The sequence below is a fragment of the Brachyhypopomus gauderio genome, chromosome 1 (genome assembly GCF_052324685.1).
Source record: "Brachyhypopomus gauderio isolate BG-103 chromosome 1, BGAUD_0.2, whole genome shotgun sequence".
NCBI lineage: Eukaryota > Metazoa > Chordata > Actinopteri > Gymnotiformes > Hypopomidae > Brachyhypopomus > Brachyhypopomus gauderio.
The window spans coordinates 14,304,455-14,324,394 of NC_135211.1; the positions used below are offsets into that span (position 1 = coordinate 14,304,455).

General features: G+C 45.2%; 1 protein-coding gene across 1 annotated transcript in view; it reads right to left on the minus strand.

Moving 5' to 3' along the window:
* Positions 1–19,940, minus strand: part of LOC143509457 (neural-cadherin) — a 150,069-nt gene that overhangs the window by 73,671 nt on the left and 56,458 nt on the right. The window contains 4 exon segments of the mRNA XM_076998207.1: positions 1,880–2,050; positions 5,477–5,645; positions 7,983–8,155; positions 12,838–12,980. Of these exon segments, the coding sequence (XP_076854322.1) occupies positions 1,880–2,050; positions 5,477–5,645; positions 7,983–8,155; positions 12,838–12,980 (656 nt within the window).

The following is a 19,940-nucleotide window of genomic DNA, read 5'->3' on the forward strand; positions in this document are numbered from 1 at the left end:
GATTTCAGGAACAGAACTTCAGGTCTCAGTATTTTTACAAAGAGCCCATTACCAATGACTCTGTAATTATTTCAATATCTTTTATCAAAAACTAATGTAAAAGTCTGCACATTTTCACTCCTGTACCTATTATTCAAGAATACATTATATTTTTCTGTTAGAAATTGGAATATATTTGAACATCCTGTTCGCATACTATTTGGTTCATTTTTAAAACTGTGGAGACTTCATTCTGATGGTAACTGATTAACTGTGTTTATTTACAAACAATGCTTGCGTGCCCCTCTGTTGTATTGATGGTACTTCTAGTGTCTTAAACTTGGAAGTTCCTCTGTGTCCTCTGTGTGGGGGTCCAGTTTGACACCACACTGCTGCGTGTCCTATGTGTGAGATTCCAGTATGACACCACACTGCTGTGTGTCCTCTGTGTGGGGGTCCAGTTTAACACCACACTGCTGCGTGTCCTATGTGTGAGATTCCAGTATGACACCACACTGCTGAGTGTCCTCCGTGTGGGGGTCCAGTTTGACACCACACTGCTGCGTGTCCTATGTGTGAGATTACAGTATGACACCTCACTGCTGTGTGTCCTATGTGTGAGATTACAGTATGACACCACACTGCTGTGTGTCCTATGTGTGGGGGTCCAGTATGACACCACACTGCTGTGTGTCCTATGTGTGGGGGTCCAGTATGACACCACACTGCTGTGTGTCCTATGTGTGAGATTACAGTATGACACCACACTGCTGCGTGTCCTCTGTGTGGGGGTCCAGTATGACACCACACTGCTGTGTGTCCTATGTGTGGGGGTCCAGTATGACACCACACTGCTGTGTGTCCTATGTGTGAGATTACAGTATGACACCACACTGCTGCGTGTCCTATGTGTGAGATTACAGTATGACACCACACTGCTGTGTGTCCTATGTGTGGGGGTCCAGTATGACACCACACTGCTGTGTGTCCTATGTGTGGGGGTCCAGTATGACACCACACTGCTGTGTGTCCTATGTGTGAGATTACAGTATGACACCACACTGCTGCGTGTCCTATGTGTGAGATTACAGTATGACACCACACTGCTGCGTGTCCTATGTGTGAGATTACAGTATGGCACCACACTGCTGTGTGTCCTATGTGTGAGATTACAGTATGACACCACACTGCTGTGTGTCCTATGTGTGAGATTACAGTATGACACCACACTGGTGTGTGTCCTATGTGTGAGATTACAGTATGACACCACACTGGTGTGTGTCCTCTGTGTGGGGGTCCAGTATGACACCACACTGCTGTGTGTCCTCTGTGTGGGGGTCCAGTATGACACCACACTGCTGTGTGTCCTCTGTGTGGGGGTCCAGTATGACACCACACTGCTGTGTGTCCTCTGTGTGGGGTCCAGTGTGACACCACACTGCTGTGTGTCCTCTGTGTGGGGTCCAGTGTGACACCACACTGCTGTGTGTCCTCTGTGTGGGGGTCCAGTATGACACCACACTGCTGTGTGTCCTCTGTGTGGGGTCCAGTGTGACACCACACTGCTGCGTGTCCTCTGTGTGGGGTCCAGTGTGACACCACACTGCTGTGTGTCCTATGTGTGGGGGTCCAGTATGACACCACACTGCTGTGTGTCCTATGTGTGAGATTACAGTATGACACCACACTGCTGCGTGTCCTATGTGTGAGACTCCAGTATGACACCACACTGCTGTGTGTCCTATGTGTGAGATTACAGTATGACACCACACTGCTGTGTGTCCTCTGTGTGGGGTCCAGTGTGACACCACACTGCTGCGTGTCCTCCGTGTGCTGAAGTGTGTGAGGGGAGAAGAGTGAGAAGAGTGAGAAGAGTGAGAAGAGTGAGAAGAGTGCTCACGCTCGTAGCGCAGGGTCTCAAACTTTGGACTGTTGTCGTTCTCATCCAGAATGAGTATATTCAGCTGGCAGATGCCGATGAGGGGGTCTGCTGCCTGGTCTGTTGCCGTGACGGCCACTGCGTACTCCCTCTGACGCTCCCTGTCAAACTTCCTCGCCGTCACAATCACACCTGTGACAAGCACCCAAGAAGGAGCCAATTACACATTAATGGTTTACGGTTTATATTAATGCATTTATTAATGGTAATTCTTTCTTGAGAAGAGCTTTTTACATACACTAAAGCAACACTTGCTCCCAAACCCCATGAGCCGTCAAACTGTCACGGTAGGCCGGACCGGCTCTGCAGGGGATCCGCCCACTTCATCACGCAACAGCAATCACACACTTCCTCGCTCACAATCACCTGCCTACTAATCACTCCGGTTAACCAGCTCATTATCACACACACCTGTTCCATATCACTGCCGCTTCCTTTATAAGCCCACAGGTCCCGCCACTCCCAGCTGTGCACTGCTTTAGCAACCCGGACCTGTTGCCGTGCTGCTTTCGCCACGCCTACCGTTGCAAGGCCAAGTGAGACGTGACTTAGACGGTGTTTTGAGCCGTTACGCTCCTCTGTTCTATACTTATTTCTGACTGTTTTTGTTGTGCTGTGTCTGTTATGGAGACATTAAACTGGACCCAGCACTGCCAAACGTGTCTGCTGCTTCTGTCCGTCACCCCTTACACAAACTAGTTAATGCCTGAATGTACAACAGCAATCAACGTTTCTGACACTCCTACTTTAATTCAATATATTTCACTTTATCAATATATAGGATATATAATATAAGCAAAAACATCAAAGACATGATTGTCAAGAGTGATAAAAATGACCTTTTCAGATAATAACTGTGGTACTGTAGCTTGGCACTGATCTAGACGTGCCACATGTAAATGTATTAACACAGCCACTAACATAACTGGTACTGAACAATCAACTGTCATGACCCATTCTTCCTCACACATTGCTGCAGGAGTCGTTTACTGCATTACTTCCAAAAGACGTAATCAGCTTTATATTGTCGGACTCAAGACAGGGCAAAAAAAAAAAAAAAAAAAGACAAGGCAAGCTGTTTGGTTTGTTGAAGACCTTCAGAATTAAGGATCTGCCAAGTGGCAAGCCATTTCAATGCCAAAGGACATTGCCAAAATGTCATATCTGTTTGCATTTCCAGTTGTTGCTATGGCAGCAATGAAATTAGGAAACTCGGAGAAAAAAGAACTGATCTTGCACCCAAGCACCAGCAGTCATGTCAGTCACTGGAGCTCACCATCTCCCGTCAGAAAATCTGTTCACTGTCTCAGAGGTAAACTTCAGGAGTCTTGTAGGAACTCACCTACCTCTCCTGCACACTCAGTGAATTCTCAGATCTGACATACTGGAATCCATGCTCCTAGTCAATGTTACATTCCACTTCTTTTAAATAGTGGTGACATGGCTCTCAGAATCACAATAGAAAATGTATTCAGAAGCTAAAAACACAATAGTACAAGGCACTGTAACAAACACAATCTGATTACAGTGAAATGTATGAGTAATGCAAACTATGTTCATCAATCACATTAGGTCTTCAGTGTCTCCTTACTAAATGTCCATTCACTCACAAATAAGTCTTTCATTATAACTAAGTTAATTGAAGATTAATGTCTTGACTTTCTTTTCCAAACAGAGACTTGGCTTGATAGCAATGGTGCCATCGTGTTAAATGAAGCTTCTCCCTAGAATACATAAGAGAGGTAGTGGTGGTGGTGTGGCATGTTTGTACCATAAAACATTCAGCTGTAAGATTTCGTTCTACGTTTAAATATCTGGCAGTACAACTGAACAGTAATAATCCAGCTTTGTTGATTATCCTCCATCCTCCTCCCAGACTACATACAGACTTTCTTGAAGATTTTGCGGAAATGCTTTCTAGAATTTATATTGATTTTAATTATGCTTTAGTTACTGGGGATTTTAATATTCACATAGATATATCCTTAAATCCAATCACTTCTGAATTCATGAGGGTGTTTTAATCTTTTGATATTTTACAACATTTGTCAGGTCCAACTCATAAACACTGTCACATTCTAGATTTGATGACTTCTAAACATATAGAAGTTAGTAATCTTGAAATTGCTGATGTTGCAATCTCTGATCATTTTGGTGTATTTTTCAATATGTCATCATCTATTAGAACACACAATAACCGAGCGTTATCTCGGTGCTGATACTGCCGTGGCCTTCACGGACCTGATACGCCTGATCTGGTCCGCCTCTCCATTCGGCTCACTGAAACTGGGAATGAGATGGTTGAAACATTCACACCCAGTTAGAAATTGTATGGATCCTGTGGCACCAAGGGTAACTAAAATGATTTCTGGCAGAATTAATATGCCCTGGAGGAACATACCAGCTGTTTTGAAACTTAAGCCAGATTGCAGGCAGGTTGAGAAGCGTAGACGAAGGTCAAAAGTGGAAGGACATTTTGATATTTATAAAACTACATAGAACAATTAAAACAGTGAAATGAAATCAGAACTTTTTTTTTGTTCTTAACTGATGTATTATCTTATTATGATTCAATAATAACTCAGCTGCCCTGTTCAGAAGTTTAGACCAGCTAATAAATCCTACCTTCTGTGTCTTCCCTGAATTTGTTTCAGCTGAAAAATATAATGAGTTTGTAACATTTTTAGGGACCAAATATAAGGCAGAATTTAGCAACAAGCAGTACTGGGCAGTCAACAATAATATCAGTTAATCAACCTGACTCAGGTTATAATAATATAATAATATCAGTTAATCAACTGAAATTGACATGGTAACACTTTTTGATGTGATTTCATTACTAAAATCCTCTACGTGTGGACGTGACCCTTTACCAACATACTTTTTAAGCAGGTTCTGAGTGTGAGTGTGTGTGTGTGTGTGTGTGTGTGTGTGTGTGTGTGTGTAGTGTAGTGTGTTGACATCTCTGCGACATAATTTCAGCAAAGTGCTGCATCGTACACTTCAGTCTTCTTTTCTTCTTCTTTTCCTATCCACTTTAAAAACTTTCAAAGCTTTCATGAAGCATTTCATGAAGCATTAATTTCATAAAAGAGAGCTTGAGTGGAGTTTACACATGCTGTCATTTCTTTTCATTTGAGAGCTGGTCCATTTTAAAAGGCTATGATTAATATGAATTGGCCTGAACTTTGGGATTCATAAGAAACACTTCAACACACATGACTTCCAAGTGACAGGGCTAAATGAGTGAGGCTGAGAGAAAGAGAAGAAAGAACAAGACATAAGAACAAGAGTAAGAGAGAGGGAGGAACGTTACCTTCAGGAAATTATCCTAAAAATGTATTCCGCATTGCAAAGAGACACCCATGCTTATAGCACACAACACAACAGGATCAGTGGCGTTTACTCAAATAAAAATGTACTGGATTCTCTTATTTGAGTTATCTTAACACTTTTTTTTCCAAACTGTACTGAATGAATTCAACATGTGAGCAGACTCAGTGAACGAGGCCCTGAATGTGGGGGAGGAGCAAGTGGTAGAAGGTTTGTTGGTGGTACCCGTGTCGGGGTCGATGTTGAAAGCAGGCACGGTGCTGTCTCTGTGCATGAAGCCGTACGTCACCCTCCCATTGGCTCCCTCGTCCGCGTCCACTGCGTGCACCTGCAGGACCAGCGTCCCTGCTGGTTTATTCTCAGGAACGGTCGCCCTCTCCTTATACTGTTGACACTGATTGAGAGAGGGAGAGAGTGACGCGTACGCTATAGGAACCCAGAAACCACTCTGAAACTACATACTGATGAGTAAAGCATATTTGTGTGTGCACCAAAGCTGCAGATATAGCTAATGTTGGTCTGATTCAATGAACACAACGGACACGTACGGTCAAAACACATAACGTTACTGTGCTGTAACTGTGCTGTGACTGTGCTGCCTACAGTTACGACATGTGAAGGGAGTCAATGGCGGCAATAAGAATCAGAGGAGAGGTAAACCGAGCAGCAGGGAGAAACAGGGGAGATATGAGGGAGGAGGAAAGAGAATGGGGGACTGAGAAAAGGAGAGAGAAGGAGAGGGAAGGAGAAAGAGAAGGTATGAGAATGAAGGTGAGAGAAGGAAAGGTAAGCAAAGGGAAAGAGAGAGGAGGAGGGGGAGATGGAGAGGAGGAAGCTTGTTTTGTTCTGCTGAGGTTCTTCTGCGTTTTATAATTGAAGCTTTCTTAAATCAATTCCATACCCTCTAAATCCTCTGAGACTCCTGGAACAAACCCAGATCATTCAATCACACTCCACATACCCATACACCTCTTCATCATCCTCATTTCGGTGTGTGTGTGTGTGTCTGTGTGTGTGTGTCTGTGTGTGAAATGAAAAAAAATAATCCTCCTTCTCCATCATTAGATGACACTACATTTATATGCCACAAACGGCACTGCAAGCAGCAAAGGCAGCATATACATAAATTAACAAGTCACATGATTTAAAAAGATTCATCAAAAAGATCCTTGAACAATTCCCAAACCAGACCGCCGTCAGTCCGCCAGCCGATCTTTTGATAGCAAGGGTTCCTGTTTTCCAGATCTCTGCACTCTTCCCACTGGCCCCTTTTCTAATCCTGGGACTATCTAACCAAGACTTCACCGACGGCCCTGTGTTCTCCATCACTAGGGCTGGTCTACCCCCAACCCCCAGTTGGCGGGAACACAAACAGGCCCTGGGCCTGGGAGAGGGTGGCTCTCCTGGGAGCCCCAGCAGCCACTGATGTTCGCTTGCACACAGGAGCGGCCCTGGTCCTCAGCCAGCGGCACACAGCAGAGGGAGAGCACGTGCTGGGGGGCATGGCTGGGGGCTGGGGAGTATCGGAGTGGGGGGAGGTGTGTGGGCTAACCCAATAAAAAAGCTTCTCCTTTTTCTCCCACTATCTTCCGGCTTGCTCTATGAAGAGCAGGAATGTGAGCGAGCTGGGCAGGGAAGAAAGGATGAGAGTGGAAATTAACTCACGAGAGAAATGGGGGAGACAAAGAGAGAAGGCGAGACGAGGAAGGAAACCTGCTAGTGTAGGAGCATGTCAGAGCATGAAAGGCAAAGCAGAGACAGAGAGTAGCAAGGGGGAGTTAGAGAGAGGTTGTGGGGGGGGGGGGGTGAGAGAGAGGTCAGGGAGGGGCTGGGTAGAGGTGTGTAAGAGAGTGCTTGTTGGTGTGGAGGCTGTGAGAGAGAGCAGTCAGAGAGGGGTGGGGGGGGGGGGGGGGTGAGAGAGTGGTCACGGAGGAGCAAAGCAGGAGGGCATGGATGTTTTCCACTCTGAAGTCTTTGGACCTGGCGGCTTTGGGGGATAGGTTATGCCTCTGCCTCTTTGGGGGATAGGTTATGCCTCTGCCTCTTTGGGGGATAGGTTATGCCTCTGCCTCTTTGGGGGATAGGTTATGCCTCTGCCTCTTTGGGGGATAGGTTATGCCTCTGCCTCTTTGGGGGATTTGGGTTATGCCTCTGCCTCTTTGGGGGATAGGTTATGCCTCTGCCTCTTTGGGGGATTTGGGTTATGCCTCTGCCTCTTTGGGGGATAGGTTATGCCTCTGCCTCGTCAACCTCTCCGCTCCATGGAGTGCTGGAGAGGCAGGGATGTGCCCTGCCAAGGAGCGCTCTCTCTCTCTCTCTCTCTCTCTCTCTCTCTCTCAGCACTCCTTCTGAGCTGAGAACCTCCCACCCCACCAAAGCCCTCTAAACCTCTCCTGGGTCCCGCACGCCTCTCACGCAAAATTGAGACATGGGCACGCGGGTGGGCCCATGATGATTCGGCAGATATTTCAAGCTCTTAATTAAAAAAGGCCGTTAGATGATCCAGGAATAGTGTGGATCGGCTGGCTAATCACTTCTCATGAGGACTGAGAGAGAGAGAGAGAGAGAGAGAGAGAGAGAAACAAGTGCTTGGAAGGAGAGAAGGGAAAGCCCTGACTAAAAGGGCAAAGAGAGAAGAGAGATGGAAGTGAATCACATGCACGTCTTCAGTTAAGGTCCAGCTGGGTGGTCCACTCCATGACTGCATGACCAGGCAAAAAAATAACAGCACCTTCTCGAAGACAGGCTTGTTGTTGTTGACGTCATCTACCCCTACGATGACCTGAGCCGTGGCAGACAGAGACTGGGGCCCAGCGGAGGCGTTGTCGTCCGTTGCCGTAATGTTCAGGGTGTATTCCACCCCCTGGAGTTTGGGTGGTGGTGTGGAGCGGAGACGGATCAACCCTGGGAAGAGGAGTCACAAGGGGGTTTAACAAACAACGCCTCAACTGAGGGAACACTTAATTCCTGAAAAACAAGAAAATTACACGAGATTTTCAAACGAGGTTGTAAAAGCCCACCGACTCGCTACCTCTGCAGGGCCCCTGGGTCAGGTCCAGCGGTCCAGCAGGGGAGCGGTATTTGCAGTGTGATTTAGCAAATGGGTTTCGATCCCACACTAATGCAATACACACTCAATTACATCTCATCTGATGAAGATAAGCGGTGTTTATGAACAGCGTCGGATAAAACCATCTTTGACCGCTGCAGGAGCCACACACTGTGCTGGTTTCCAGACGCCGGTCGTCTTCCAGCAAGTCCAGCTCACGTTCATCTCTCTCTGTACACTCAGACACAGCTGTAGTCCGACCCTGACCGTGCTGCTCTTTATTGCTAACGCCCGTAAGGGCAGGACGCCCTGTAACGCGGCCCGTCTGGGAGACTTTCGTCCCTGTGCAAAACCGTGGAACGTGGCGCATGTGAACGTGTGCCGCCAATCTCATTTCACGCTCCCCGGGCTTTACGACTGCGTAAAACCTGCTCCACCGAAGCGCTCGGCGTGTACGCTGGGGCAGGCACACGTGAACGGGCTCCTCCCGGCTGCGCACGCGGACTCCTGCCATGCTAAACACTCGGTGGATTATCTCCCGTGATAGCGGGAGCAGGCACATAGATGACCTTCCACACGTTGTTTTACGTCTCCCCCTGATCCCCCCCCCTCCCTCTCCCCCCCCCCAGCTGTGACCCGCCGTGTGTGTTCACTCCTGCTCTTCTAATCTGGATAGCTGGATGACTCCTATCTCTGGCTCGCAGTGCAGGAACGATCAAGGAAGACGTGCAGCTACTGACACACGATCCCGTTCATCGCTGAGCTCTGGACGCACTCTGATGCGCTGATCTAGAGCTTTTGTGGCACCACTGCTGGGGTAAGGAGACAAAAAAACCTGTAACCAACTCTAATTCAATCTGAATTATTTTCCTCCGCTGATTTCACAGTGCAATGAGGTTTGACACAGAAATGGGAATGTGTGCATACATGCATGTGTTTGCATGTGTGTGTGTGTGTGTGTGTGTGTGTGTGTGTGTGTGTGTGTGTGTGTGCCTATGGAAGAGTCATGTAAGCTTCATTGGTATAGACAGCTGTATCAACAGCAGGTTGTAAATGCCGTAGGCTCAGCTGGGCCCTCTTTGCCAGCAATCCTTAACAAGCCAACGTGTGCTAGATTCCTGCAATAATGCATTCAGTGTGTGGGTGATGAAATAGATACACACACACATATAGAGCACCTACACACAGAACAGCACGCATAACAAACATAACAGCGAAGGTAAGCATTGTAATTGTGAGTCAAACATTTCTTTTTATAAGTGGATTTCAATTTGTGTGTCTGTCTGTGTTATATATTTATGTACACGGTGGTGTACACCAAGCGGAAGGTAATGCTTGAAGATGGATAAAGTGGTGTGTGTGTGTGTGTGTGTGTGTGTGTGTGTGTGTGTGTGTGTGTGTGTGTGTGTGTGTGTGTGCGATCTGAGTGTGCACACTTGGCGTTAGCTGGTGGCCCTTTGTAGGGCAGTATGCATGCAGCCAGCTCATATCAGCGCCACAGCTTAGATTGAGATCATTTGTCTTTGGGCTGATGAGCAAACATGGCTTCAGATGGAAGAAGGCAGGGGAATGTGCCACTAACCCCTCGCCCCTGTGCCATCTTCCATCAACATCCTGCCCCAAAATGTGCCCCACTCTGGGAAGGAGAGTGCCAGCCCCCGTCCCCAGAGCAGCTGGATGAACTCGGGAGCAAGAAGACACAGCCAAGTTAGAAGCTGTGAGTGTTCAGCAGAAACTCCGAACCCCCCCAAACCCGGGGCAGAGGACACTGGGAAACTGGCTCGTTACAGAATGGAGAGGCTGTAGAAGAATTTTTTGTTTCTTTTTACACAAACCGCATGATCAAAATAAACACTAATCATAAAGGGAAAGACAACATCAAACACGGCTCTCATCAATTATTCTGCTTCATACAGATCCCAGAGCCCGCTCTCCGGGCCTTATCTGGGTTCACGCGTGCTGGCTATAGAGAAGTGTGTGCTGCTGGTTAGGTTTTAGCCCAGCTGCAGTAATTAGTCAATTTATAAGCGATTGTACAATGTTAGCAGCCTGTCTCCTTCATCACACGACCAATCGTTTTTGATTTATTCATGTGGTCCCCAATGACAGGCACTGGAATCATGGAGGCTGTTTAAACCCTGCATTGCCTGCTGGGCTAGAAACAAAAGAAAAGCAAAACATCGCAAATAAGAATTTATAATAATTAAACAACTAAAAATAAATGTAAAAACAATAATAATAACAATAATAAAAAAAACTGACAGGTGCAGGCATGCCAGAGATGATCTGGCTGATTATCCGCGTAAACATTTCCCCGAGCGTTGGTAAATTCGTCCTTCACCCAGACAAATGTAGTCGCTGTATTTATGCCTTTAATACAATGGCTCCCCGAACATCTTATTGACTCGGCTGTCTGGATTCTTAAAGTGCCATTAACTCAAACAGAACATATTCCTCTGTGAGTTACAGTCAAATTAACAGCGGCCATCGAGCACTGGCAGAACACATCTAACAGAGGAAAGGGGGACTCTAAGGAATGATTGAAGGAGTTTGGGGAGAGGCCGAGATCTGACAATCTGTAGAAAAGGGGGCAATAAAAGCAGTCTTTGATCTCCGCAGAACAGAAGAAGCGAACAGGCATAGGAAAATTGAGAGGCTCTTCCCGGAGAGGCCGGTGAGGGAATGCTGATGCAAGGCACCTAGACGCACCTGAACTCAGTCATAATAATCATCATTACATCACATTTCTCTCAGCTGGACGCTGAGGTGTGCTTAACCTTCTGAGGTGTGACTAATCTTCTGAGGTGTGCCTAATCTTCTGAGGTGTGCCTAAACTTCTGAGGTGTGCCTAACCTTCTGAGGTGTGCCTAACCTTCTGAGGTGTGCCTAATCTTCTGAGGTGTGCCTAATCTTCTGAGGTGTGCCTAACCTTCTGAGGTGTGCCTAATCTTCTGAGGTGTGCCTAACCTTCTGAGGTGTGCCTAACCTTCTGAGGTGTGCCTAACCTTCTGAGGTGTGCCTAATCTTCTGAGGTGTGCCTAACCTTCTGAGGTATGCCTAACCTTCTGAGGTGTGCCTAATCTTCTGAGGTGTGCCTAACCTTCTGAGGTGTGCCTAATCTTCTGAGGTGTGCCTAATCTTCTGAGGTGTGCCTAACCTTCTGAGTTGTGCCTAATCTTCTGAGGTGTGCCTAACCTTCTGAGGTGTGCCTAACCTTCTGAGGTGTGCCTAATCTTCTGAGGTGTGCCTAACCTTCTGAAGTGTGCCTAACCTTCTGTGGTGTGCCTAATCTTCTGAGGTGTGCCTAACCTTCTGAGGTGTGCCTAATCTTCTGAGGTGTGCCTAATCTTCTGAGGTGTGCCTAACCTTCTGAGGTGTGCCTAATCTTCTGAGGTGTGCCTAATCTTCTGAGGTGTGCCTAACCTTCTGAGGTGTGCCTAACCTTCTGAGGTGTGCCTAATCTTCTGAGGTGTGCCTAATCTTCTGAGGTGTGCCTAACCTTCTGAGGTGTGCCTAATCTTCTGAGGTGTGCCTAATCTTCTGAGGTGTGCCTAACCTTCTGAGGTGTGCCTAACCTTCTGAGGTGTGCCTAACCTTCTGAGGTGTGCCTAATCTTCAGAGGTGTGCCTAACCTTCTGAGGTGTGCCTCAGAGTGTGGTTCACACGGCATGAACTCGTGTTCTTAGCTCACAGCTATGGAATGATTTTGCATGAAATAAACAAAAGGTTACAGATTTACAGTGCAATCAAGTAAAAATTATGACAGTTAATGTGGCAAAAATATGACTAATTTGAAGATCACACCAAATGCCATCGTTAATTACTTGAGTACAATACTTTTGCCCAAGTATTTTCGCAGCTTGCCTTACAAATAATCACAAGCTCTAAAATACATTATAGTCCTTCAGCACAGCCACACAACTCAAGCCAAAGCATTGTGCATTTCCTTAAATATATTTAAAATTAGAATTGTATCTCGCCTTTTTTCACATTTGCTCCCTACCAAAACTATTATGAATGTTGGAAAAAATAAAAGTAGATTGTTTTTTCTTTAAGTTCACACTTTAAAGCCACAGAGTAATTGAAATATTAACCTTGGATTTGATATGTTAATCCCTACATATTATTTTCAGAAAGGCAAAGGACTTAAAAGTGTAACATTCTTTTACACAATTCCTGTTGCCTTTGGATAGCAAGGTCAGACAACCTCCATGGCAAGCCCATAATCACCTTGGATAGCATTATGCTGAATGGAATAGAATGGCCAAAGTGAAATGCAGTAAAAAATACAGTAAACAAAAATGCCATGTTGTCTCATTATCTGCTGAAAGTTTTTTTATCCTATCACAATTCAACCATTTGCTAAGAGGAATTACAAGCGATTTTGGCTTTGGTGGTCAAACACAGCACATTAATGTAGAGATAAAGTGTTGCTAAGGAACTGCGATGTGGTATGTGTATAATCATGAACAGTGCTGATACATGAGAGAATAGACCATGTGTTCTGCTGGGAGAGAGAGAGAGAGAGGTGGCTCACCTTTCTGACTGTCAATGACAAAGTTGCCTTCTTCATTGCCTGATGAGATTTTGTATGTGATCCCATCACCATCTGGATCCTTAGCGAGCACCGTTGCAACTAATGTATTGGGTCCAGCATCTTCTGAGACAAACGTACGATATCTGAATGGGCAAAGACCACATGCACACATGCCCACACACACACACACACACACACACACAAGCAAACATGTACACACAAGGACACATGCACACACGCACAAATATAAACATCTCACATCTCTTGGGTGTGAACACCACATGTAAGTGTTAAAATGAAAATAATGAGTTGTGTAATGTGGCCCCTGCACAGAAACTGGGGACTCCTGGAAGTCTTCGGCCTGAATGAATGCATGAGGCATATGCTACACTTTGTTCAGACTTCAAAGATAAAGATTCAGGGTATTTCACGAGAGGGCACATGGGGAGGACAAGAGATGTGAACAAGAACAGACCGGCTTGCTGTGTGTTTCCATGAAAAGAACAAACAACAAGAGTCCTCATATGCACTAGCAAAGGAACAAAAATAATAAAGGGGTTACTCAATCAAAGCACAGGCAAGTCACTGTCATGCGGTACTCACAACATGTCAACAGATTTACTGAAAATACCTCTCAGTTAACTCTTCTAATGCTCTGCTGTGTGTCAAAAGCTTTTTATACGTTAAATATCAGATAGGTGTTCTAATGTTCATTTAAATTACTCCAAAGGCAAAACTCAGAACAAATGCATAACAGGAGTCACTTTGCAAACTGTTGACCCACGAGTAATTATTCTTGAGTTTGAAATAACGGCATGTACTCTGAGCTACACAAAGCACTGATATAAGTTATTATAAAAAGTGTCAGGATAAATGTCACTTCTGCTGGAAGCGTGGCCTCCTGCCATACAGAACAATGGTAGCCCCAACACACACACACACACACACACACACACACACACACACACACCTGTGTGTGTATGTATACAGTCCAGTCCATAAGTATTTGGATAGTAGTAAGCTTTGTAGTAAGCTTTGTTTTGGTTCTGTGCTTGTGCGTGGATTTAACTGGATTTAAAGTTAAATGTTAACATTATGAGGATAAAGCGCAGCTTATCAGATTTAATTAAAGACTATTTACATCCATGTGGGAACTGCAGCTCTTTCAGACATCATTCCCCTATTTCTGGGGTCAAAAGGTAATTGCACAGATTAACCCCTGTGTCCTCTGGCATATTTCGTTCCTAATTTCAAGGTAATTTATTCTGAAACTATTGTGAATTATTCAGAAATTGGCTTTTTTTTTTCAGGGCTCGAGCCCCCTGTGGTTTTAGCTTAGTCATGAAATGTTTTCCTCTCCAATGGAATTGAATGGAATGTTAGTGAAGGCTTACAATTTTACCAGTGGAGAACAGCACAACACTTGATTTAAAAAAAAAAAACGTTATAATTCTTGTTTGAAGTCGTTTTTCAGTAACGTTACCTAAAGGGAGCAGAGAGGGAGTCATCAATCATTTGAGCAAGACATATACTCCACTAGGTACTACTAGCTTTGTTTCACAGTGAAGAGGGCTAACGTTAAATTTACACATATAATGCTGATGTTAATTCCATGAAAATAACAACAAACAACAACAGATCTCATACACACAAGCAAAGGAATAAAAAATGAATAAGTGGGTTACATTATATCAACACATTTAGCTAGAGTCAACAGGGTAGATGGGCATCTAAAGGGAGGGGTCCAGGCCTGGCAGATACTGTAGCGTCACTTATAAAGTACTATCAGTTGTAGCTGCCTTATTTTAATAAATTTGAGATGGAAATTTGACTTAAGGGCTGACACTGAATCATTCGAGGTACACTACCCAAAGGCCCATCACTACGGACACCCCTGATTTAGAAACTACATTAGGCATCGTTCAGAAAGTAACATTAAAGGTTTACTGTTTGACAGGTGAGGAACTTCTGGGGCTGTTTCTGTAAGTACACTGATCAGTTGAGCTCAGAAAGGGCGACTTTCTTGGACACTTTTTGTTCTTAAAAAAGACAAACCTATAGCTGTAGCTGGGGCTGTTGTCCAGCTACAGGGCGAAGCACCACCCACTTGGTCTGAGTGGTTAAGACACTTCTGAACACTGCACGGCTCATTCTGCACATTCTGCCACTGTTGAGACGATAAAGACAAGGGAACCCATTACATCAGCACACAGACAGGCGCACGCCACCATTCTCTCAGTCTTTTCCTTTTCGTGTTGGTTTTCCTTTCATCCACACTTTATCACTGACATGTCCACGCCTAGAACCCAGACAGTGGTGGCTGGTGAGTAATATTCTAGGTGGGGACGTCTCTGACACACTCAGACAGTTTCAGCAACAGTCCCAATCAAACAACACAAATTACTAGTGCTCTGTGAAATAGCAAGTAATTGTTTAAAAGCCGCTGAAAATCAACATACTGATAAGCTACAATTATCTTTAGTTGCAGCTCTAATGTGCACAAGGTACGGTATGCTTCATTAGATTGTACTTGCGTCTTGTTCAGAAACATGTATAGCAATATTAGCAAACACACAAACAATAAGAAAAATTTGAATTTCTAAATTCTGTAGGATGATGGTACTTGCAATATGACTGTAAGCATGATACATAGAGAGATTAGTTTATGTGGCTTTCACAAGTTTGTTAGATCGACAAAAAAAAAAAACCTTTGGGAGGAAGCTTTGATTAATAGTGACCATGAAAAAGTGGTTATGACTTTGAGCTATTAGTTGGAAAGTTGAGGGTTCAAATCCCAATTCTGTCATGTTCCCTTGGTTGGGTCTGTTGAGTTTCATGGCACTATGGAGTGTCATACACTAACCCTGTACTTTGATCCCAGCTCACAAAGTTCAGATAAGTGAAAAGAAACATCTAAATTGTACTACACATAAGTAGGCTATATATCACGAAATAATTTTTTTTGTGTGGCCAGGATGAAATACTAAAGAAAAACATTTTAAACAAACATAAGGCTTGCATTTTAATAGACTGTGAATGTACATATACATACATTCCAAATACATAAACCTCACAGCTGAGCTGTGCTGAACCACCACTAAAAGAAATGATAAAATGATACATTGCTGGTTTGGTTTACTTAGGCTTCTCAAACACAAATTTACAATCAAACCAAATCAAATGTAGACAGACAGACAATGGGCTTAATGCACTTTTCGGGGTTGTGCATACCTGCTGGTATTTTATCAATGGGAAAGACTGCAGTGCAAAGGAAAAATGGATAAAGGAGTCAGCGCCAGAAATTCCTCTAATGACTGCTGCACATATTTTTTTAAGTATGCTAAAAAAAAGACTACGGTACGTTTCTGCAGCACGTACCGAACTGTAATGGAAAACATTGTTTTCAGCGCACTCGGATCACGTCCTGGGTTTGGTTCGCTTAGGTGTGTTCGGTTCATTTTGAGTTCACACTTGACGAACCGCACCAGAAGAATCCGTTTAGATATGGACATGAACAAACCCTAAATCTCAATTCGCCAGATCAACATCAACATTTTGCATCAGAGTTTTCTCAAATGAATTTTGGAGATCTTATTGAATTTGGGGGTGACGTGAAATGCCATGCCTCGAAGCCACGTTCATCATTGCCAATCACGTCAGACGTCCCAAATCTACCACTGAGCGACTTATGCTCAGGGCAATAAATGGAGAGCCCCAGGCATCTTGCATTTTAGGAACATCCATGCTTGGTTAAGTAGTTATTGATTATTTTTAAAAATGAAAGAAATTAAATAAGATTTCCTCCAGGGAGGAGCGTGCCATCTATCGGTCAGTCACCACTCATCCTAGGGATGGTTCAATGGTTGGAAAGAGAATTTTCTTCATAACAGAAAGCAAGTTTCAGTCATCCACTACAGAGCTTTATTATAGGGTATAGTGACATAGATTGCTGGCTAATGCTAGGCGCACCACTGTGCTCTTGCTATTTACCAGAACACTTTTGTTTTGTACACACCTCATGTTATGGCTGTCTTTGATTTAATCTGATTTGTTTGGGGTTTTTGCCTCGTGGCAGGACTGCTTAAAGGTTCTGGCATGTTTTTGCTCGTTATGTTGAGAGACAACTGCGTCAGACTCCAGACATAAATGCCACATCAAGAATCCATTCATTGTTCAGAGTTTCATTGTTCAAATCTAATGCCCTGAAATGGAGAGAGAAAGAGAGAGATACAGGGAGAAGGAATTAAAGAAACACTGCAAAAGAAAACAAAGGAATCTGGAAGAAAGAAAAGTGAGTAGCTCTCCTTTTTTTCATGTTGAAGACAAAACTTGGCAGGCTGCGCATACACATTACCACAGAGGCTCCTTTCTAGATGCCATAGTGTTGAACCAATGTGTGCACTTGTACGACTGGAGGAGAACTAATAATAATCATTTGCAAGCATACTCTACATGGACCAGTGTCTAATAACTGGATGCAAACAATCTAGCCCCCACCAGTCTGCAAGGTGGGTGGTAGACATCAACGGTACTGAAAACACAAGGAGACTGAACTGGCTAACCAAGCCGGCTGGGGTTCATTCACTCGCATGTCTCTATTTGTTTTCGTTGAGCGTTAAAGATTTCATTTCTCCGCCACTGTCTGTTTTCTACGGTTGCGGCTCAGTGCGCAGGACAGCGGTCAAAGCATTTCTTCTTCATCTGAGCACAGCCGTCCATCACAGCTATAAAGGTCAGGTGCAGACGGACCGCCAGCGAGCTCGGCACTTAGCAAGTAGAGAACACATACAGAGGTGCAAGTGGTCTTGAACATGAATCTTGTCAAGTCTCATCCAAAGGCTCGACAGACTAACTGTTCTGTAGATATGGGAAGTGTGAGATTGTGGTACAGGTATCGGTAGCCAAAGCATGAGATCATGATTTACAGGTATTGGTAACCAAGAGTGTGTTGTCTTAAACTTTTCTTTGTGCTCCGTTGCCTTATCACTTGCTGGAATATAAATGGTAAGGAATTTGGAGTAATCAACAGTTGTCTCCAGGGATGGATGTTTCTCCCTGTGTATTGGTCTGAGCTCGAACCCAGAGAAAAGTTGGATTTTTAGGGCAGAACTCTACCATTAATCTCAGTCATTCTGACAATGTGAATGATGGAGATACAGAAAGCGATACAGTCAGATGTAGCAATACACAGAAAAAAATAAGAAAGCCTGAGAGAGAGAGAGAGAGAGAGAGAGAGAGAGAGAGAGAGAGAGAGAGAGAGAAAGTGAAAGGGCGAAAAAACCAAAGGGCGAAAGAAGGAGAAAGATGGAAGAGTATGAAAAAGTTGGAAATAAAAAATGAGAAACTGAAAGTGATAGATGAACGGAGATGAAACCCCGTTCATCTATCTATCATCTATCTAAAGAGTGAGAAGAAGGCAATCAGACGACAGAATATAGATGCCCATAAAGATGGACAGGAGTTAAGAAGAGAAGGAGTGTTTGAATTTGTCACTGTGTATAGCGCAGGTCTGACTGATGGCTAACAGAGACAGGCTGACAGTCGTTTCATGTAGGTGATGTATGTCGTCTCCGCGGAGACGCCATCGCTTGCCCCTCCTCGCCCCGTCATCGTGCACCAGCATCCGTCGCGTGGGTGACACCAGCGACCCGCAATTTATCATCCCGCTCAAAGGCCGGCGCTGGCGCAGACGTACTCCCGGGCGCCGTGCTCAAAGAGCAGACGCGGCACGCTCAAAGGCTTCCTCCTCACGTGCCTCCTTGGCACGTCAGCCCAGTGCAAACGCTGTCACACCTTAACGACAGTGGGAACGAAAGAGAAGGAACCCCCCCCAATGCCTGAACCTGATGAAGTGGCTAAAGGCCTTCATGACAGCGGATTATGCCAGGGTGGCCGCACAGTGCATGTGGAAGTCGTCAGGGTAACGGGGGGGAGGGGGGGGGGGGGTCCTGGCTGCCCCACTTCCTCATCATGTGTCATTTCCCTGACGCTCGTTATCTGAACCGTCAGTTTCGCATCCAGCCACACCACCGACTCAGTGGCCCGTCTGTCAACACCAAACTACTACACGGCACAGCAAATTAAGGCCAGCAAATGAACTGCCAAAGCAGACAGCTTCGCTTAGCGCCACACATCCTCACATATGCCATTCTCAAAACAAAACTTCAGGTTCAGTTGCAAAATTAGCAGTTTCGATTGCTAACAGTCTATTTCCACTGCAGGCATAATTCACCTCAGGTCTGCAGAATGACACGGTAATACTCATTACTGTACACCAGGGGTCTCACAAATGTCAACTGACCATCTCATCCAGACTGTCTGGTGTCTTTATAAATATCACTCTTCCTCAGCGAGTGCTCAGGTGAGGGACACAAATGACAAGCAGCTCGGGTAATGATGTGGTGCGTCCACCACGCCAGCCTGAGCGAAAGGGGCTCATTTTAGGCCTCGCCGACGTGTCGCGGAGGTAGCCACGGCCTAACCAATCACGGCGAAAGACGTCATTGGCTGCACGTGGTAGCCTGCTGGGGTATGGGCTTCATGGATGCAAGCGTATAGTTCGGGGGAGTGTGGACATACAAACGGGTGGGGGTTATGATAGAGGGGGGTTGTTTGGAGAGCTGAGCTCCAGGAGGCACAGGTAGCAGGGAGAGAGACGTAAGGGGGGGGGGGGGGGGGGGGCTGCAGGAGAGGGCAGAGGAACAGGCAGGAGGAGAAAGTCAATAGGCTTATATGAGCTCACATGCCAACACCCCCTGCCAGAATTCATTCTAATGATTCCTTCAGCAGAGAGGAGCAAGAGCAGAGGATGGATCTGTGTACACACACACACACACACACACACACACACACACACACACACACACACACACACACACACACACACACACACACACACACACACACACACTTAACGATGGAGCTAACAATATGTCTTCAATATATCTGCAAAAAGGAGAGTAGCCTAACAGGCTATGCAAATTTCTCCATCTTTGTCAAGTACAGATGCAATTCAAAACAATCCCCCAAGAGTTCTACACTGCCGAAAACATTTGCATCTGATAGCAAATATCTCAATATGTCATTCTCTCGTCTTGTTCAAG